The following is a 23,323-nucleotide window of genomic DNA, read 5'->3' as shown; positions in this document are numbered from 1 at the left end:
CAGGCTCACGCCACGTCACCGTCACTTTAAAGGGATAGTTGAGTTCTGTTGCAGAGGGCGCTACACAAAATATTTTTTTTGTGAGATAATGAAAAACTGAGTGTCAAATTTGAAAGAACATAATATTTAAATGACAAAATCATCTTTGTTTGATCAAAATCGGTTCAGAGACGGCTGAAACATAACGATTTCTAATACTTGTGTACCACCACAAATATTAGATATTTTGACAAATTTGAAATAACCGTTGAAAACCGTTGAAAAGAACGAAATAACGCATTTTACGTCGTATTTCAGCCAATGCCGATGTTGGCTTTTTTGTTGGCATTTTCGTGTTGCTTATACTACCCACAATTAGCTGGCTCATGTATTGTTATTTTTTAATTAAATAATGAATTAATGGTCACCGTGTTTTTTGGAAAGTGGAGCTGAATTGGTATGATCGTATTGGCTAAATTTCACACATTTTGGGGTCTTAAATTACCTTCATAGCAATTTTAGGTTCTAAAAGGGCACTATAAATGTCATAGATAAGAATAAGAGCAATAACCATGCACTTTGAAGGCATTTGCGGTCTGAAAACAGAACTCAACTATCCCTTTAAAGGTACCGGAAATACAAAGTTTTGGGAAATTTTGAAAATTGGGTGGATAGTGATTCTTTACAATTTTAATATGTTTGGATGCCCCTGTGGATGTAGAATAAGCACTAGAAAATTTAGCCCCTAAAACACTTCTGCTTTTGAGAAAAATTGAAAATAAAAATTTACTGATGCTCCCGATAAATTTGGATAAATTTCAAATTGCGCCTACGGCCGTACAATGGTAGCTGCGACCATGAAAATTTCAGAATATGTAGTTGTATATAATTATGTAGCTGTATATGTATATGTAATTTCCAAACGGGAATAGCTAATTGGTCGATTTTAGACAAGAAACATTGTTTTAAAGCTTAATTAATATCTTGACCTTGAGAGGGAGCTATACAACATAAAGAGTTTATTATTTACAATTTCATAACTTTAGACTTAGATTTTAACCACGACAACGATCACTGAATATTGTAGGATCGCATATATGCTTCCAATATGTTCATTTGAACCAAATTCATGATCCAATACCAAAACTTTGTATTACCTTTAACTTTGAAATTTGTTATCCAATGAATACAAAAGATATATCATGAGTGCTTTTACATGAACCCTTTTTTAATAAATATATTATGCTGGATTCTGATCCAGATTGCACAACCTAAAATGATAAGATGGTCATCCCCAATACGCTTGCAGTTCTCAACCCTTCCTCCTTATTCCCTCATCTATCATTACCGTCACTGCCATTGACGTATATGGCCGGCCCCCCGGCCCTCTTCAATAAAGGCTCCGTAGACTTCTGGAATAACCCAAAATGTTCTGATCACCATACTGCCGCTCTTTGGAGGGTCCGGGCGCGGCCTTTTCAGAAGTATTTTTTACTAACCTTTTTAGGCACTACGGCTTAAAATAAACAAGCATGCTTATAATTTTTTGAAAATAAGCTGAATTCTGACTCAGTTTTGCACAACCTTAAAATTAGCCCCCCCCCCCTCCATGCGTGCGCATTTCACACGCACATACCCCCTCCCCAAGTTTTTCCCGTTTTCTTCGTTACTGTCACTAAGTGTCATTTCCTTGTCTTTCTTCCTTTCTCACCCGGCTTCTAGCTCTCTTCTTTCTCTTTTCTCTTTCTCTGTCTCTCTCTCTTTCTTTTCTTTTCTTCTCTCCTCTTTTCTCTTCTCTTCTCATTTTTTTTCTTCTTCATTTCCTCCTTTTTTTTCCTTCCTCTTTTTTTTGGCGCCGCCAATAGGGGGAGCCGCGGCCGTTTCGGCCCCCCCTTGGATCCGCCACTGCATTACGGTAATGGGACTATTATACAAATGTTGACTGCTTTGAGGGGCACGGTGAAAACTATGGCCCGAGGTGAGCTCACAACTGTGCTATTCCCCGAGACGACAGTCGAGGGGCATATAGCGCAGTTGTGAGATCACCGAGGGCCATGGTTTTTAACCTTCTTGAGCTCAGAAATTAATGTCAAAGACAGATGAAATACGGCACTGTAACATAATTCTCATCGATTGCTCTTTCGAAATTTCGTTCGCTGTACATGTTTGATATGGTGCTGGCCGCGCCCAAGCGTATCTAAATTGCCATAGACATAATTCTATGCCCGGTCAATATTTTTCACTATACCGCCCAGCAGTCCATAGTGAATTTCATGCCCGCAAATTTGACCAATCCGAGGCCTAGAATCTAGACATGCGGTATATAATCTGAAATATTGTCATCCGTCTTTTTTTTTGGTCCAGATTCTGTAGATTCCAGAACAAATAGCTCTTTGCAAAGGATTGAAGATGCCAGAAGAACGGTAGAGTCAATACAAAGAGGCGCTCCACCTTGCCAAGCAAGCAACAGCTCGACCAGCAGATCCTCTCAAGGACAGCCAAAGTTCTATGACATCTATCTTAAGTTTAGTAAAGACACGGTTGATGTACATAAAGTGAAGGACATCATACGCAGGAATGACTGGACGATGATGACTGCTGCCGAAAGCAGGCTCGGTGTCCCGAAAATGACCAGTATCGAGGACGCCCTGGAGACCTGTTCCCACGTGGTCCTTATAATCACGAAGGAGGATTGCGAGAAGGACGATACGTATTGGACCATGACGATGGGGATGGCATTTCAGTCGATGGTGGGCAGGAGTTTGAATGGTCGGGTGATTTCAATCCGATGCTGCGAGGAGAGTCTTCTTCCCTTATCGCTTCAGAGTTTGGAAAATGCATGCATCGATGATCGCTCTCTAGAGGACAAGCTGAAGAGGACCATTGATGTTAGCATCAGGAAGAAAAAAGAAGGATCATCAGTGGGTGAGTTTCATATGATTAAAAGATAATTAAAGCTTAGTTTTGGTAATGCTTTTGCATAGTGAGAGAAACTGAAAGCGATCAGAAGGAAAACAAGTATTTATACCTTTTCAGCCGCAGCACCTATCTTGTAGCTCCTGACCGACTTTTGGAGGTCACGAGCATGCAGGGTTTCGCGAGTGCCTTGAAACGTATTTGTTTTCAAGGACTTCATGAGGCTGTTCTGCTTATGGTATTCTCTGGGTTTGTGAGGAGCTTGTTCGACATCTTTAATACTGTTAGGTGTATTTCTCACAATATTGGCTATTGTCACACATACATAATATATTGCTTTCATTATGTTAATTATTTTCTGGTTGAATAGATTTTATACATCCATATGTTCTGGTACAATGTATGTTAATGTATTATTGTTAAAAAAAAAGGAAAGCGCATATAATTCTACACCATGGGTGGCCAACCTTTTAAAGCTCCCGGGCCACAGCTAATGATTATCATAACTTGGCGGGCCGTAGGTAATCTTCTCCCCTCCCCCCCCCCCACCCCCCTACACACACACACACGCACTCATGCAATACATGTACCGGTAAACACCTGCAATTTTGCAAAAACAATCAAGCAAACAACAAAATCAGTGAAAAAAATTAGTCTTACTTTTTTAGTGTGATTTCTGGGGCTGCATTTGATCATGGACCTTCTTATTAGGTCCATGACTTGATGGACAAGTTCCCAGATAACAATACGGCGTTGGGCCAACGTCGGTCACGGTCGGCAGGGTCGCAGTCGGCAAGCCAACGTTGGCTAATAATATTGTTGGGCCATCGTCGCCATTTTTTACTGATAAATGGTGGCTATTGGTTGGCTATTCGACGTTGGGCCAATGTTGGCTGAACGTTGGTCCATTGTCGCCATTTTCACTGATAAATGGTGGCTATTGGTTGGCTATTCGACGTTGGGCCAATGTTGGCTGAACGTTGGTCCATCGTCTCAATTATTACTGATAAATGTTGGCTATTGGTTGGCTATTCGACGTTAGGCCGATGTTGGCTGAACGTTGGTCAATTGTCACCATTTTCACTGATAAATGTTGGCTTTCGGTTGGCTTTTCGACGTTGGGCAAATTTTGGCTGAACGTTGATCCATCGTCACAATTATTACAGATTAATGTTGGCTTTTGGTTGGCTATTCGACGTTGGGCTAACGTTGGTTCAATGTTGTTCCATTGTCGCCATTTTCACTGATAAATGGTGGCTATTGGTTTGCTATTCGACGTTGGGCCAATGTTGGCTGAACGTTGGTCCATCGTCTCAATTATTACTGATAAATGTTGGCTTTTGGTTGGCTATTCGACGTTGGGCTATTAACGTTGGCTCAATGTTGGTCCATCGTTTCAAATTTTACTGAGAAATCGTGGATATGTTGGCTACACGCGACGTTGGGCCAACCTTGGCTAATCGTTGGTCCATCGTCTCCATCTTTACTGATAAATAGTGCATGTATATATTGGTTGGCTATATGACGTTGGGCCAACGTAACAAATACGGCCTAGTACCTACATCCGGGTAAAAAAAAAATTGCATGCGTGCGCATGCCCATGTGCTCATGCATATTCTGTCCATTTGTCTGGATCAGTTGCCGGGAGTACCTGCACTGCATGGTAAATTAATGATTTTCTTTCTCTTTCAACGTTATTTTTGTGAGCATGTCGCGTGAAACTGATAAATTGTATAGTGTGAGAACTCCCCGTCACAAAGCGAGGGAAATAGCATGAGAAATTGTTAAAGTAATCATTGATAATTCCCTGTCTGAATGAAAGTGAGTGCGAGTGTACCGCTCGGCGTATGCTTATCATGCACACCCGCTGCGTGCAATTGAAGTGTGAGTGATGGCTATGATGGCTATGATGGTTATGATGGGGGCCGAAGTGTCGGCATCAAATGCATTGAGTGTTTGCCGTGATAAATGTTAATATGTTCCTGACTTATAGAGTCAGACCTAGGTGATGCATTGATGCCCCATGTTCCAGCGTCCGTGACAGTGATGATGTTCATCCCAATATGCAATATTGACTTTGAATCAAATGATTGTGAATCTGTTGGTGTTACAAGTGTTGAAGGTGCTGATGCGTTCTTTGAAAGACCAATTGAATCAAATACTGATCTTGATATATAGACTAGAGCTGAATGGGAAGACGCATCATTTTTTGTATGCATATCTAAATGATATTATAGTCTCTATACTATAGTCTCTGATACTTTCAGATTTAGAAGTAGGTCTACGTCTACTATACTCTGTAGTAGCTCAATATAGATAATGCTGATGATGATTCAGTTCGAAAAGGAATCAATTATGAGATTGGGCTGTGAATTCAGATATCCCGCTAGTACATGTGTCTAGCCTCCTGAAATCTTACAAGGAAGTGTGCCAAGTCTGCCAAAATATGCAAGAACTTTGTATCAACACATTTAGTGGATTGTGAGTGTGATGTGAAATAGGTATCTGGTGGGAATTACCATCATTTTGGCATTTGCAATTATTTAAAGTCGCAATTGGCCAAGAACCACAATTTGATTGAATAGTAAATAGGAAAAACTATTGAGGGCGGGGGTATACACTGATCCCATAATTTTCATTCACAATTTTCATTCACAAATTTGATTATTGCTGCATTTTTATTCTCATTTTCAAGTCAGTTTTTATTATTTATGCACATGTATATTAAATTGCTATAATTTGAACTAAAGATAAATATTCTAATTATTTATTTTTAGATTTTGACGTTCTTTATTAATACATTCAAATCTATATAGCTCTTCCAAATCCCAATACTTTTGTCTCCTAAAATCCCTACAATTCTGAAATTTAAATATTAAATCCTGCATTTCATATCGTCAACTTCACAACAAATTCCAGATTCCTCTACCCGTCCAGATCCAGCTACCCCTACCTCGATCATCCAGAACAGCATCAACAGCACCAAGGACCCCTTCGACATCGACCCCATCAACCTCCAGAACACTGTCGACCCCAACGACCACATTGACCTCAACATTCAGAAATATGGGTATGTCATTTGGCATTTTATTCATTTTGTATTTAGTTATACATGTAGACAGGATAGCTAATGCACTTCTTAGTATTCGTTATAGTTGTGCCCTGCACACAAAGTACAAATGTACTGGATTAATGTACGTTTGTCTATGACATAGCTGCTAACGGATGCAAGTATCTTTTTCCTGATTATATTGAGAAACTGCATTGTGATCACTTACAAAACTATTCAACAACAACAAATCATGAAATACTGCTTATAGCTTCAACTTTGAAGCCTCTCTCAAGTATTGGGAGCTTCATATTTCACTTCAATTTTATAATGATGTGAAAGAGGATGCCACTCTTCTTTAAACATTTGTCCTAAAAATAAGAAAGAATACAAACTTACTAACTTAGGGTTTTGTGTTGTATGCAGAAAACGCAAATTTTGTATTCTTTCATCCATATTCTACTTCAAACACATTTGTTAGGGCAATATTCTATTTGCAGAAGTGCCCGGGTGTTAATGACATCCTCTTTCACATCATACCATTTAAGTGAGATTGTGCCATCTATTCTTTGGCTAATTTTGGGATCCAACACTTAAGAGGGGCTTTAAACTGTTATCAATCAAGCATCTCAACACTGAGCAAGCAGATACTATAAATTGGTTTTTTCTATTGAAGAATATCACTGCCATTTTACTTAAAATGTATATTTCCTTTGTTAAGAAGAGTGTTTGATGCTATTCGAATTAAACAAAGACACAAATAAAAGAAATCCATTCCTTTCTAATTTCCATACTACTGGTTCATTAGCTCTAAAATTTGAACGAAGTTATTTTCATGACAAAGTACTTCTATCCATGAAATTTCATCAAAATTAGGGAGGATGTGCCACTCAGGACTACTTCCCTTGAATGCCGTACTATTTGATTAATATCCGTACTATTTCAAGGTGATGTTTTGCTTTTAAATCTTGTTTGGTTTCTTTCTTCTTCTTTTTTTTGCCGCAGATGCCGAAGTTGTACCACCACAAGCTAGACAAGATTTTGATTCCGACTAACTCATTCTTTAAAGGTCCACTGCCTTAGGAAATTTAAACTTTTATGTCTTGTATCAAGACCCTTTTTAGGCAACATAATAACAATTGTTTCATAAATAAATGCCTCCTTATATTTTTTACAAATTGTTGAAAACCTCTCCAAGTTGCTCGTCTAATGGTGGACCCCGCCCCTTAGAATTCTCAGAGTTCCTCGGAATGATTGACCAAAGGATTAGTGATGTTATATCAAGAACGATCTCCGCTTAGGCAAGCTACGGTGCTTGCTAGCCAGCTCTGCAGGCATTATGTTTTGTACACAAACATAAACAATAACTTTTTTTTTTATTAAATAGTGTGCTATGCATCTTTACTTGTTATTTGTTGTGGTGAAATGTCATTAATGGCCCAATTTTAAAAAGAGAGCTATACCATGAGCCGAAGAAGGTCGTAATTGATTTGAATGCCTGTATAATGTGTCAACTAAATGCATGCTATAAAGAATTTCAAAGGTAAGAACAAAATATTTCATATATCTAAGTGACTGAATGTTTTTCGTACTACCTTCTTCTCAATTTAAAGAAATATTGAAAGTGGTATATTAGAGTGAAGACACTTGTGTTTTTCCCTTTACAAGCTCTGCTCTTTCTTATTTTCTCTTTCAAATTTCCTCTCTTGTTATATAAACATTTAGCGATTGCTTTACTTCACACATTCAAGCAATGTAGCCTATCCCTCCTGAAAAAACAGTTTGTAGATGTGTTAACAATAGATATGGCGACGAAATGTATCAGCATCTCTGAAATGCCTAAGCAACAAAATGTTGGCAATTTCTCTGAATTTAATTTTTAATTTGTTATGGAAAACTGTTTACATTAATTGCCTAGTTCTTGGTATGCAAATGGTGGACACTTCATTAATTTCTTTATATTTTTGTGCTGTACATATATAGAGGAATCTTGTCATAAGCAATCGTGTTCGTCTGCCAGAAAGTTTCTTTTGTTTTACTCGGGAAGTTGTGAGGATTGTTTATTATATTCGTACAATGAATTTCAGTATGTTATGTTGTGTTACGTGTAAGCGACACTTCATTTTATAACAGCTTCTATCGTCCTAGCATTCATTGATAGTAGGCCTATATTGTGAAACAGTGAGATACCTTGAACTTGAAACTATGTTTACATCTTTTTTTAATTCAAACGAAAATACCAAAGAAAGATGTACAATAATTGTATTCACATTGACAACAGTTTGTTTATTACACATAAAATAAAGTATGTTTTATCACAAAATCAGTTTATTTTCCTTGTTTCTTTTTTTTTTGAAGGGAGGGGGATGTATTCAGAGCAAATTCTAAGAAGCAAGATGGTAAACTTTTCATTAAAATTGGACAAATAAGTTGTTATCAAGTTTTGATAGTGATTAAAATGTACCAGATAATAGACATGACGAAATTAAAATAACATGTCCCTCTTGCTGCAATATTGTTATTATACAAATGTTCCAGAGGGATGTAAGTAGAGTTCTATCATGAACTTTTCTCAATTTCAGTCTAATTTTGATGAAATTGTTACTACCGTATTTCATTTTGTGGATTTTGCTCTGTTTATTTAATCCAATCTTAAACTACCTGGCTTTTCCTTGTCACGTTGTGATGCATGTGTTTGAACGATTGTACATGTCCGATGTAGTATGATCTTGACGATGTTCTTATGAACGGACGACTGATGTTGGTGTGAATATGTTGTTGAGTTGGTGTTGGTAATGTCAGAAGGTCTAGCGTTGGTCTAGCATCGGCACATGGTGGAGGAGGGGTCGGCACTTGGTGGGAAAAGGGTTGGCATTATGTTAGGACAACGTCGGGGAGACGTCGGCACATAGTGGAAAAGGGGTTGGCATTACGTTGGTCCTACGTCAGGGGGACGTCGGCACATGGTGGAAAAGGGGTTGGCATTACGTTGGTCCTACGTCGGTACATAGTGGGATAGGGGTTGACATGACGTTGGTCATACGTCGGGGGGGACGTTGGCCCGATGTTGGCTTAATGCAGAGATGCCAACCAGTACGGATTTCCCGTAATTGGTACGGAAATTAACGACCATTACGGCAGTACGGAATGTTGTCTAAAAATTACGGATTACAAAAAAAAAAAAATGATTTTCTTTTTTTTTTTTAATTTTTTTTTTTTAATTTTTTTTTGCGCATAGGGATCTATCGTAGCAAGTGCTGTGCATTATGGTGGCCATCCATGAGAAAGATGGAAAAGTATCAAGTATTCTCTTAATAGAAGCCAATTTTTCATTGAAAACTTATGTGTTGTGATGAACTGAAAGTCAATATTTAGCAACTTTGTGGGAGTAAAATCACAAAAAATTTCAGATAATCATGCGCGCATGCGTCCGCCTGCCATTCTTTTTTGATTCATGACGCCGCATAGGAAATTACTGATTTATTCCCCAAATTACTGATTTTGAGCCTTATGATTACTGATTTTCTGTTCTGGAGGTTGGCATCTCTGTTAATGTCATTTTGTCACTGTCGGGCCAACGTTGGCCCGCCGGCAAGAAAGCCGTTGGACCAACATCATATTGGGGACGATGGACCAACGTAACAGCCCACGACGTCGGCACATGGTGGGATAGGGGTTGGCATAACGTTGGTCCAATGTTGGAACTACGTCGGCACATGGTGGGATAGGGGTTGGAGTAACGTTGGCCCTACGTCGTGGAGACGTCGGCACATGGTTGAAAAGGGGTTGGTATAACGTTGGGCCAATGTCGAGGAGACGTCGGCACATGGTGGGATAAGGGTTGGCATAACGTTTATCCAATGTCGGAACGACGTCGGCAAATGGTGGGATAGGGGTTGGCATAACGTTGGTCGTACGTCGGCACATGGTTAAAAAAGGGTTGGGATGACGTTGGTCCAATGTCGGAAAGACGTCGGCATACGGTGGAAAAGAGGGTGGCATAACGTTGGTTCAATGTCGGGAGGACATCGGCACATGGTCGGATAGGGGTAGGCATAACGTTGGCCCGATGTTGGCTTAATCTCATTTTGTCACTGTCGGGCCAACGTTGGCCCGCCGGCAAGAAAGCCGTGGGCCCAACATCATGTTGGCGACGTTGGCCCCACGTTGGCGTAACGTATTGTTATCTGGGTTTCTGCCTTCATCAGAAAATTTCCTTTTCTTCGCAGGTCTCGAAGCTAGTCGATGCCATATTGGTTGTTATTTCAAACAAAACCAAGGAGACAGTAGAAAGAATGTCCTAACTTTATTAGTTCTACACTGTACATCTCATTTACCACAGTGTAAAGGGTAGGGGACTATCCAGTTTACGATTAAGATTCATGGGAAAATTCAATGGCGGGAGGAAATGGTTGTAAGTTTCAAGAAACATTTGGCATTTCAAACATATGTCTTGATTCTCAACATTTAAATTACCGCCAAACTTGGGGCATGTATGTATCTTGCAGAGCCATTAAACTTAATATATTGGGGGTCACGAGGTCAAAGGTCACAGGGCTCATTATATATGCGAAAATAGCTCGTGCTCGGGTTATCTCAGGAGCCGATTGATGGATTACCGCCAAACTTGGGTCATGTTTGTCTCTTACAGAGCCAATTAACTGATTAGATTTAGGGGTCATGAGGTCAAAGGTCAAAGGTAATAGGGCTCATTATGTATTCAAAAATAGCTTGTGAATGCATTGTCAATAGAACTACCGACTGATGGATTACAATCAAACTTGAATTTTTGCAATGACGACCTTCGTCATTGCCTTGTTTTCGTTCACATTCTGCCCCATTAATATTCTCCTTTTCCTCCTTTTCCTTATCCTTATCGTCAGGAAATCGCATTCGTTTTGCACGTAATGTTTGTTATTCCTAGTTAGGTGCTTTCCTCATGTCCTTTTCCTTTCAAATTTCATAGGCATAGTCTGTAACATCCCTTCAAGGTCACTACATTCTTCGATTTTCGAAGTCACTCATGCATAACCGTCCAGGCGCCATTTTGTCCGTTTCTGGTCCATTTTAAGGCCTTTCTTTCTTCCTTCCTATCTCCACTATCCTAGATCCTATAAACTTCTAACAAATTCCTCTAGATAGTCTAAGAGATGTTCTTTAATCTGCGACGTATAACCTGCCCTTCAAAATGCCGTCTTCATACTCAAAATTCAAATCTGAAACCGACTCCGTCAACTATCTCTCAAATTCTTGAAAAATTGACCCCTAAATAATCTAAAACTGCCATAACTTTCTCATATAAATTCCGTTTTGCATTTAAATCTCACAGTATCTTTATCTCATAATTTCATATAGCCATGCCATATTTCACGCTCCAATGGCTTTGCACAACATAAATAGCGCCCTCTAAAGTTCTGGGAATTGGCTTTCTCTCTGTGGCCGTATCTCCATAATGGCTTGGCAAACCCGTACCCTTTTTTGGATTTAGATACTTGAAGATATGCCCTTTCCAGCCATATACAAAATCAGATACCCTATCACTGACCAAATTTGAGAAAATTGCCCTCCAAATTCGCCATTTTCAAGAAAATTGAGAAATAACTTCAACTTGCTCTAAACCAGCGATCTTTATACCTACATCAATGAAACTTGGCAGACACATGTATCCATATACGTGACAACTGTCTGTAAAGTTTAGTAAATTGTAATGCCCTCTTCGCCAAGTTATCGCCCAAAATGATGAATTTACTATGCTTTACGTAATAGCGCGTTTGATGCGTGCAGTACGTTTTGCGCAAATGACAATGGTTTCAAACTGACCGCAATGAAGTGCCCTTTCGAATGATACCAAATATAGTATATTTTCACACAGAAAATTGTGAGTAAATCGCATTGAACAAAGGTCACTACACGAATTCCGCCGAGTTTCCGCCCGAATCTAACACGTATCGGCTATGACGTCATTTTTTTCAGACTGCTTTTCGCCCCTTAAATGTCCTTTTTTTTCCTTGAAAATTTGCAGTTGCATGCCGAGTTCCAATACGCAGGGCACCTCTTGGCCGGATTTTTGAAATTGGTCAAGGGGGCCATTCAAGACGCCATTTTGTTCTATAAATCTATTTTACATCACGTGTTTCGATAGGATTATCATAAAAAAAAGAGAGTGGTTTACAATAACAACCATGAAATTCTCTTTCTAATGATACCAAATACGGCCCATAAAGAGACATAAAGAGAGAGAGAAAAAACAATTTAACTCCGGTCATAATACAGATCCTGTACGTTTTCCGGCCATGAATTACACGCATTGTCTATGGGGCATATCGGGTTCATGCTTTTGGCCCCCAGAACGATCTTCATTGCAATGACGAACATGCACCGAATCCCATTGGTTTTTGCACGCAGTGCTTGCGAGCCCTTTCTAGGTTCCTTCCCCTATCCCAATTTCTTTCAAGCTTCGTATAGGCATAGCCACTACCATCTCATCAAGGTCACTGTTGAGGCCTTTCTTTCGCCCTACCTATCTCCAATATCACAGAAGCTACAGACTTCGTACAAATTGCTCTGGATAGTGCGAGAGAAGCTCTTTCGTTTGACACGTAGAAACATGGCGTCATTGCACGCACATCGTTTTGAGACGATTGCATTTCTAGTTTAAATTGTTTCTGTTTTGGTTTGTAAAATTGCTATAAGGCAAAGGCATCATTTCTACTACACGCAATGGCCCAACGTATAAATTTACTCTTACTCATGTATTATACATTTGTTTCTATATTTTGTATGTATTGTTTGCATACCTTATGTTTTATATAATTATCCATATTTGTTGTATGACTGATTTGTTTGATTGCAGAAAATAAAGTCTTTGAAATGAAAAAATAAAGATTCATGTAATTAAAAAAAAAAATAATATAATATTTTTTTTGGGGGGGGGGGGGGGGGGGGGGGGGTGTTTTGGGGGAAAATCAAAAGAAATCACAATATTTATAAATAATTACATAGAGTGTAATTAGAAGAAAAAAATATCACTGAACAAAAACAGAGACTTTACTCTTGGACATATCATAATTACGGTAAGTCAGCAGCATTCTACACAATAACAATCAATTGCAAGATTGCAGATTGAGAAGTTGACTCGTAAAACTAAGTTCCCAGCCTCGATATACATGCACGATAGTAAAATAGTTCAATCAAAAGCCTCTAAAAATAACTCTGGCTCATGTAAACGCGTAACGCACCGAAAGTCCTAACCATAAAGACGTTAATGACCCCAGCTCATGCCCCAGTTTTTCTTGTGCGATAAACAATTTCTTTGAAACCGCACGTGGTGTCTGGCTAGTTGGCCTTGATAAAAGCACATGGCTGGGCATGGGTCACGGATTATTCGTAACTCAAAACTAAATACAGTTGGGCTGAAGTTTTAAAGGAGGTATAAGTATGGTACTCTGCTGTATGAATTGGTACGAATATGTTTGACGAATTGCCCTGTCCTTTTTGAATCCCTATATCATTACACCTCCAGGAGAAATTTGATCTGTATCCTATAGTTAGTGAAACTTTGGGAAGTTACGCGCAATTAAGGCGCTAATCGCCATGACGAGTAGCTATTTTCATCTCTATTTTGAATCTTTCTTCAAAGCAATAACTCCAATGCGACTTGACGAGGAAGACGTTCAACGAGACAGAATGGCTTCACTCCCAAACAGCAGCCGACTGGTTGACCAACCTTCAGGTGATGGGGAAGTACAAGAGAACTGGCTTGAGAATCTGCCAGGTATGTCCTTGATTAATTAAGTTATCGCTTTATATGCCACAAAGATTATCTCCCTGTCCAACATTGTATTTATCATGGGATAGATACAGTATATTTGAAGGCTTCAAGATTATTTAAATGTTTCCAGTACAAGATCAATCTTTACCAGTGTTTAAAAGGCAATCATGGAGCTAATCAAGACTGGAAATGTCTTTTTGTTGTAAAATCAATTGGTGTCTAAGGTTTTGTACAAATGAGCGACTGTTCGTAGATGCGAAGAAAGCAACCAAAGTGTTGTAAAAGTAATTGCTCCTCAATCCATCGAAACAATTTAGCTTAAGCTTGTCATAAAAAGAGACTAGTTTTTCAGCAATTCTCTAGAAAATGGTCAGAGCTCTATTAAGCTCCCTGTTTTCAATAACAACATCGTCATAATTAATAATGGTGATAATAGTAAAAGTAATGATAGAGATGATGTGGAGCTGTAGTTGAGTGCCCTCTCTACCAAACCAAAAAGATGAATTTGTCTACTTTATGGCCTTTTTATGGCTCGGTGTAAAAATGTCAGAGGTAAAAATGTCAGAGGAAAAAATGTCGGAGGTAAAAATGTCAGAGGTAAAAATGTCAGAGGTAAAAATGTCAGAGGAAAAAATGTCAGAGGTAAAAATGTCAGAGGTAAAAATGTCAGAGGAAAAAATGTCAGAGGTAAAAATGTCAGAGGTAAAAATGTCAGAGGTAAAAATGTCAGAGGTAAAAATGTCAGAGGTAAAAATGTCAGAGGTAAAAATGTCAGAGGTAAAAATGTCAGAGGTAAAAATGTCAGAGGTATAAATGTTAGAGGTATAAAAGAAAAACAAAAGCATGTGCCAAGTTTTTCCTCTTATATGCTTTGCTATATATCCTTCCGAACAGTGGTCAATGCCTAGGCAGAGAAGGCAGACTAATGGGACATGGTTTCTACTCCGAGTTTCGCGCCTTGCAAGCAGTCATCAGGCAACTGATAGCATTCTTAAAAGTACATGATTATCCTACAACCTTGGTACAAATACCCCTAAAATAAGACTTAACTAATAAAATACAATTGGAATTACTCATGAGTATTCTTATTGTATTGTATTCAGGTATTGTATTAGTCTTATTGTATTGTATTCAGGTATTGTATTAGTCTTATTGTATTGTATTGTATTAGTTAAGTCTTATTTTGAGCGTATTTGTACCAAGGTTGTAGAGGAATCATGTACTTTGACGAATGCTATCAGTTGTCTGATGATCGCTTGCAAGGCGTGAAACTCGGAGTAGCAACCATGCATGTCCCATTAGTCTGCCTTATTCAATATTTATATACCGGTATATTATGCTTTTGTATAAGCAAATGGTACTGGTACACTGAGCAAACTTCTGGGGGAAAAGATTTCTAAAATCGAGAAGTTTGGCCATGTTTTATAGGCTGAGTTGTCGCTCCATGGTGTAATCATTAAATAAAAAGAAAAGTCAGTACAGCCCACAAAATAGGATCAGATATCTATGAACCTTCCCCCCCCCCACTTCTCCTTCACTTTTGAAGATTGTTGGACATTTTAACTGCGTGGCAATGACTACTATTATATGTAATTTCCAATAAATGCATATTTCCGACAATTCCACTTTCTTGTGGGCTTGGTATTTTGATACTCTGAAACAAAGCAGAAAGCCATGTTATCAGTGCTAACCGCACCATCTAACCGCACCATCACATTCCCTAAGTGCGCACGTTGCAATAAAATATTGTCGATTCCTATTGCGGTATAAAATAGTCTGGGAAAAAATCAATAAGCAGCTTTGTTACTCCGATACAAAGCAGAAAGCCACCCATGTTACATCAATTAAAGAGAAGGTTCAGTTCTGGGGAAAGGTGAACAATAATGTGTGAGCGTTTGTTATCATTCTTATTATGCAAGTGTGGAAGAACATCAAAGAAAAAAGTTATTCCCTGAAAATCTATTTCAAATGACTTCATATCCCAGATATGACAAGTAGCCTAACAGCTTTAAAATGAGGCCCGATTTGTATGCCATATGTTTGTGTAGTCCCATATCAATATCTTTCTGTGTACAGTGCTTGTTACTTTACCAAGACTGGGCCAAAGATTTTATCATTTTGATGACTCCAAAACCTTGCACTACACACCAATACTTACATGGTTATGCTAGATGATCAACCTTTTCTGATTGCTTCCACACCGTTTCTTTCACAATGCAATCGCAAGAACAGAACTCAACTTTATCTTTAAATGCCAACCGCACCATCACATTCCAGAGAAGCGCGCGCTTTGCAGAGGTTTAGTTTAAATTACATCGTTATTTATAATCGTCGGAGAGTTTAAAGTGGGGATGAGCTTCTGAATCGAGACGGTCTTTTACTTTTTGGAGCGGGTGTTTAGTTTTCGGAGCGAGTTTTTACTTTTCGGAGCAACTTCTTGATTTTCTTATTCTTACTCCACTTCCTTTGCCGCCATGAGGTGCTAAAGCTTTAGCAAAGTTCGGGGCGCCCAGCCCTTATATGTAACTTTTCGTGATTCCTCGTGATTATATGTAACTATTTGTACTAAATGCACTACTCACTTTAACACTTGACTTTTGTCGAGAACTTTCATTTCTTCGTTTGGACTTTGTTCGTCTCTGGAACGTTACACGGGCTAGGTTGCAGGCTGCCACCGGCCAAACCGGTCCGTTTCACAAACATTAACACATCAACCAATTCAAAATATCAACAAATGTTAGACATTCATACATATATATGCAAGCATGATCACAGCAAAATAAATTTCAAAATCTATTTTCCACATTGTATTACCGTCAGGACATGTACGAAATACAACACACAGCCATTTATAAAATTTACATTATGGAAGAAAGGAATATAATAGACTAGCCCATGCAGTAGCAGTACGTCTCGACATTCTGTGTGATAAAAGTGCTGAGATATTATGACGGCACTCATTTTTTTTGCTTGTACCTCTGACATTTTTACGACTGACATTTTTACCTCTGACATTTTTACCTCTGACATTTTTTCCTCTGACATTTTTACCTCTGACATTTTTCCTCTGACATTTTTACCTCTGACATTTTTACCTCTGACATTTTTACCTCTGACATTTTTACCTCTGACATTTTTTCCTCTGACATTTTTACCTCTGACATTTTTACCTCTGACATTTTTTCCTCTGACATTTTTACCTCTGACATTTTTACCTCTGACATTTTTTCCTCTGACATTTTTACCTCTGACATTTTTTCCTCTGACATTTTTACCTCTGACATTTTTTCCTCTGACATTTTTACCTCTGACATTTTTACCTGGCACCCTTTTTATTACTCATATATCATAGAAATTATGGCAAATACTCCAGCATTCTAGGTTATTATGCATGTGGTGCTTTGTACAACGGAGTGGGTTTCATTTAATAATTTTGATTACTTTTTTCGAACTGGTTGGTTAATTGAATGTACATTTTTTTAAATGTTAAAGAATATTTATGACATCTGTATTGTGCTTAGTATGCTAATGTTTTTCAGTGCTTTTTAAGCCCTCCGTATATTGGATCTAAATATTTGGAGGCCAAGAAAAGCCGTTCTGCCTTCCTGAAATGCAACATGAGTTCATGAAATGTTCAGTTTTAAATCCCCCCCCCAAAAAAAAGCACGACACCATGACATTTTTCAAGAGGCCCAATGGAAGTGACGAAATTACTTCAAACCCAAAGAGAAGTCTATCTTGAAACACGTATGATCAGCTTGATATGAATAAAAGACAAAAATCACTGGTAACAAATGAATTTAATCCAAAAAAAAAAAATCCTTTTTGCAGTCACAAAGATGACTACAAATACCATCAGCTCTGTATCTAATTTTCATTTTTGAACTATTTTCCTTTCGTTTTCACTTTAAGATTAATCAGTGTTCTGTTTATTCAAATCCTTCAGAGCTCACCGAACTCATCCTGTGGAAGGTCAGTGAGGTCATTTCACCGCGTAGACTTATGTCATTGGGACTGAAGCTTGGTCTTTCTCAGATAAAGTTGAAGATCCTGCTTGATGAAAGAAGCACCATTTCCCAACAGGAAGAGATAACCTTCAAGATGCTCTACCAGTGGTACAATGACCAAGTAGGTGACCTGTCCAAGTTCTTCTTCAAGGTTCTGACAACAGACGCTGGCCTTAAACAGGAACAGGTCTTCAACTTGTGTAAGCTCCAAAGGTAGTGCTATAATACTGGGAAAATGGATGTACGACGAAATTCGCTAAACAGGGAATGGGATAACAAGTTTCTCTTCAGGGCGTTCCTAGAATGTAAAGAACATATGTAGGACCAACCTTTCTATTACAATATGAGAATGGGGGTAAAAAGTTTCTCTTGGTGATCCTGATGACTGACAAGGACCTATACTAGAAACAAGTCCTCAAATTGTGTAAGTCTAAGGGTAACTATAGATTATTTAGAAAGCATTTCTGAAATAATGTAAAGATGTGATGATGGATCAAATTTTGCTAAATAGAGAAAATGAGAATGGGGAAGACAATTTGTTATAAATGCCATGTTAAATATCTACTCTGAAAACAAAGCTCCCTGCTTTGGTACTACACTGTAAGATTAAAAGTGAAACAAAATCCATTGTGTTTTGGTTTCTTTCAGTTTTTGAGAAGCAGCACACATGCACAAGTTCGTCTGGAAGATCTTTCCAGGATTTTCAGTTGTGGGAAATAGCAGAGGAACTCCATGTAGATAAGCTGATCCCATTGAGTCTTCGATTAGGTATGACCTATGCAAGGATCTGCAGAATTCGAAAGGAAAGCAACCTTCATTCTGTAAATGTTTGCTACAACGTCATCATGCAGTGGCAGAAGGAACAAACATCTCAGACTGACCAGGTTGAAACTCTCGCCAGGATTCTGGACGCCTGCCACGAGAGAAGAAAAGCATACAAGATCCGTAAGTTTTCAGTAGATTCATGTTGTTCCAATGATTAATTTATTTCTTTTTTCAGAAGTGCAACGTCTAAAACACACATATTATTCTTGATTTCATATCCATTTTAATCATTTTAGACTTGATTGAAATATCTCAGAGAATCTACATTCAGTCTAGGTAGCATGGTTACATTTTGGTTGACCAAACAAGACTGAAAAATAGCAAATATATTTCTTTCATCATAGTGGACAGAGTGATTGTAGTATTAGAATGAGCAAAACAGCGAATAGATAATACAGGAGGTGGAAATATTTTGGCATCTACTGTACCTGAAACTAATGCAAAGATGTGTTTTTTAATCTATAGGCCAAAATCATTTGGGTGTCACCAATGAGGGGAAGACATTGCTTATCAGTGAAGACCAGCCTATGAAGGGAGTGACAGGTAAGACATTCTATATTCACTTTTACTTCGGTGTACAGCATTTGCTCCTGCAACAATAATCGTTCAGCATCTCTGACCAAATTCTTAACTTCATCCCTGGACCCAACATGATATACCTGTCTCTAACCCTAGAATCCAAAACCTAACTTAAAGCCCACTTGCAATCCCAACACTAATGCTATACATGTAATGAAGTAAAGCCAGGAGCAATTGTCGTGGTAGCAAATGTCTGGTCAATTTAAGACATTGCCAATATATAATTATCAGCCTATGAAAGGTGTTGCAGGTAAGACATTTTATATTTACCATCACTTCAGGAAGGATTCCAAGTCAGGATGTGCTTCTTAGATGTTTGATTCACCTATAGCAGAACTGCCATGATTGCTTCCCATAAACGTCCAATAACATACACATTATATAGTCCTCTATGCTATTTAATGACACCTATCAATGTTCTAGTTTTTATGTTGGTCTCTGTTTTGGGGCCATATCTTTCTTTTTTTCCTTTTTTGTGTAGAAGAACAAACCAATGCATTTGTTCAAGTTATGTATTGGTGATGAATCTTTGTATTCCTAAAAAATAATTTCATGAATTAAACTGACATAAGCGATGTTTACAGCTAAGCTTATTTTGATAACATGTTCTTGTTCATGAATGGTTCATGTTGTGTCTTTGTTTCCACAGAAGTTCAGCTCAATGTCACCCATTCCAACCAGTTGGTAAGAGAAGAAGCACAAGGTAAAATAAAAGCTCTCCTAGATGCCAGTTCCTCAGAGTTCAGTTTGGTCCCATCCACAGGAATCGCAGCAGATTTTCTAGAAGGGCTGAAGACATTCAGCAACTTGTGTAAGCGTCATTCAGACTTGATGAAGGACTTGGAGAGGAGCATAGGAAGGGATGAATTCTACAAGCTCAATGGATTGACTCATGATTCTATTCATTTCCATGTGAAGGTGTACAACATCGAAGGGCTACGTTGGCTTCAAAGTGATGTCCAAAGCGGGCGCATCGGACATCAGCTTGGAAAGGTGCTCATCTCTGAAAAAACCAAGCAGCAAGTTCAAAAGGAAATCGTTCTAGATGTCGCGCCGGAAGGAACTGGTGTTTGGGATCTACTTTCCCATGCAGTCATTGCCCCAATACTTCCAAGCTCTAGTCCATCAACATATTTTGAGAAGAGGGAAGCATTAAAAGAAGACCGAACATCATCGTCAGATCTCATGGCCCATCACGGACACCCAGTTTTCCAGGAAGCCACTGTCAGAAAGCAGATAGTCACTCAGGAGGAAGAAAATTGTGGTCTCCTAGCTGGTAGTTCTCCTCCGGTAACACCTAGAGAAGTTGCTTCATTGGCATCTCATGTATCAGTGAGACAGGAGAAATGTGGGCCAGAGGATGCTGTGGACAAAGAAAAAGAATCTCTAACAAGCACAGAGAAAGCATATACAGGTAAGAACAATTATATAAAAAATTGAGCTACTTGTCCCTATCCTTACATCTTTTACATTGAATTTGATTTTTTTGTGATTTGTTAAAAGGCACAAACTTTATTTCAAGCCTTTATCGGAACCATGTGTGTTTAATCTGTTGAGGAAACATAACTGAAGTAAAGGGCAATCCAACCCTTGTAAGAACTTCATTTGTATGAAAACAGAAAAATGAGACAAACAGAATGGTGAAAGTTGGAGATAAATTAGATCAAAAATAAGACAACTATAGGTACATTCTCCGATAAAGTGTGCAATTAGAGTTGTACAAATGACAAAATTTCAACATCAGAGATTTCATGAAACTCTTATGAATTAAGAAACTTTAGTGCCTTAAGAATACAAAACAATCAATGGGTGATTTTTGGCATCCAACATTAGTTCAAGAAATAGTTTCAAACACAATGATCCTTTTTAACATTTTAAAACTTTATCTCAAATACGTTACCAGTGGCAATATTTTAGAAAACCTTTGATATTCTGCTTAATTCATGCTTCAAACTGTCAACACCTTTGTAAAAGTACAAGCTGGAACATGTACAGACATCATGGAAACATTTTGTAGTCAACTTTGACCTTTCAGAAATAAAAATTAATGTGATTTGTGAATTATAGGTTAAAATATAAGGCAAAAACATATGTATATTTCTACCTGAAATGGGTAACGCTAAATTGAGTTTCTATCTGTAGTTTAATTATATCAATATAATGTAATTGAATATGAATGAAACGTAATGCACAGGTATTACGCTTGTGAGAGAAAGCACATGGCACGTGACATCTCTACTAGATTTCATAAATTATGGATGCAAAGAAGAATGGTGTATGGTAACGTATCTGACGCATCGGAATTCCCGTTTAACATACGTTATACAACTACAGACTGGACAACAATAAATGCACTCTGACTCATTTGTGTGACATCCAAATATGACTAAGTTCGTAAAAAGACTACCTCCTTCTAACCGTGAAGAACAACCTGTATACATTAAAGTATATATATTTCTACATATACCATGGGAATATTATGTAAAGTACGCTTGAAAACATTCAACCACAAAACAAGAGTGGTGTTCTGATATAGATCTGAAATGTTCAATTACAGACGGCGGCAAAAATGAAGTTGCAGGAAGATTTTCATGAACAAAATACTCTTAAATGTTGTTTCCCTATATTATTCTTGTACTAATAATTGTCTGAAGAAAACATAAACGATGGTAACGTATTTGACAATGCATTATTCTCAACATAATATTGAACGCCGAATAATTCAACAAGTATTTCGATTTAAAAAAAAAATGATACAAAATTTACTTACATCCAATCCAGTCCTATGTATTTTCAGAGCATAATTATACAACTCAAGAGTGCTCTTGACATTCACAATTTATTGTCAGATAAATTTCCGAATCTTTCGATCTCCCCTACTAGGGCTTTAAGACCACAAATGGTGGACATTCAACAAACGAATTCCTTGAACCTTACTTTGAAATGATATTTTTTGCAACACTAGCCAATCCTTCAATTAGAGTAAACTGTTCCGGGGTATACTGAAAGGTTCTCTCAGACTTTCCAAGCGGTGTTGGATGTGATACTACGGTAAGTATATCATCAAAGGGTATCCAAATTACATCAGGTGGATGTGGCCACTTGAAGGTTGTCGCCGTCTTTAATGTCTTACGGACCATGAATGTTATCTTGGCATCACGATCCGCAAGATCCACTTCCAACACCTTCCCCACGTACCACTCATCCGAGTACAACGCTGCAACTATTTGGTCAACAGCTGGTATGTTGTCCACGACACGACCTTCTTCAGCTGTTGGTTGATTATCTTCTACTAATTCATCTGCGGCCTCAGGGGACTTCGGTTTCTTACGTTTCAGACTTCAAATCATCCACCCAGCACACCTGTTTTCTCCCTTTAGGCAGTTGTCACAGTAACATGAAGTGTGTTTCACAAGCAGTCTTTGGTTGACGGGATGAGCAGAATGGACTTTCATGGTGCCTGGAATCGGTTGACAGTCCATGGAAGTTAGCATCTTTGACGCTTCGTCGTAATCTTCCTTTGAGTACATCACGTACGTGATTTCTTTCTCGTGTGAAGACGCCCACCCAAAGAAATCACTGGCATCTTGGATGACCACCTTGCCCTGTTTCACTGCATCTGATGCTTGCCGTTTCGCTGTCCCGCCTACTCCATCACAAACGCTTTTGCCATGACCACACTCGAAGTAGTCCCAGCTAGCGCCTACACCGAAGATGTCATTGTGTTGGCATAGAGTGTTGAAGATGAACCGATTTCGATATTGGGAGGATGGACTATCCGTCCAGTAATGGATGTTCGCCAAGTAAGGAATATGTTCTCTCAGGAGGGGAACAAGCTTCTTTAGAATGGCAACATCAGTCCTCGCATTGTGATCCCCAACTTCAGAAACAAATACGAAACTCTTGTGTTGTAGTTGCCCATCTGCGTCTCTGTAGTATGTCACGACCGGATGAAGCGTTACACTGGTGCTGTTCCAGTACGCGCTCTGGATTTCTTCTGCACTCTGGCAGACAACATTTTCTGCGAAATCCATCTGGACAATCGCATCATGAGGTGGCAATCTCTCCTTTAAGTCAGTCAGTGCCTTGTACTGCGCACGTACCCTGTCTACGTGACCGAGGAATGAAGCATATTCTGTTCCCATTTGCTGGACAAACTCCGCACGGCACTTCTGCACCCTAGCAATCCGCATCTTC

At 38.6% G+C, this 23,323-nt stretch overlaps 1 protein-coding gene across 1 annotated transcript in view; it reads left to right on the top strand.

The window, feature by feature from the left end:
• The window catches only part of LOC105446577, a 57,462-nt gene extending 36,725 nt beyond the window's left edge, over positions 1–20,737 (top strand). Inside the window, exons 4-9 of the mRNA XM_030984992.1 lie at positions 2,344–2,904; positions 13,584–13,718; positions 17,662–17,922; positions 18,371–18,667; positions 19,013–19,090; positions 19,776–20,737. Of these exons, the coding sequence (XP_030840852.1) occupies positions 2,344–2,904; positions 13,584–13,718; positions 17,662–17,922; positions 18,371–18,667; positions 19,013–19,090; positions 19,776–20,566 (2,123 nt within the window). The 3' untranslated portion in view covers positions 20,567–20,737. The remainder of the gene's footprint in view (positions 1–2,343; positions 2,905–13,583; positions 13,719–17,661; positions 17,923–18,370; positions 18,668–19,012; positions 19,091–19,775) is intronic.
• The last annotated feature ends 2,586 nt before the right edge of the window (positions 20,738–23,323 follow it).

Source organism: Strongylocentrotus purpuratus, unplaced genomic scaffold (assembly GCF_000002235.5).
Source record: "Strongylocentrotus purpuratus isolate Spur 01 unplaced genomic scaffold, Spur_5.0 spur5_scaffold_14, whole genome shotgun sequence".
In the NCBI taxonomy this organism is placed as follows: Eukaryota; Metazoa; Echinodermata; class Echinoidea; order Camarodonta; family Strongylocentrotidae; genus Strongylocentrotus; species Strongylocentrotus purpuratus.
The sequence above is the reverse complement of the archived record's forward strand: the minus strand, read 5'-3'. Positions and strand labels throughout refer to the sequence as shown.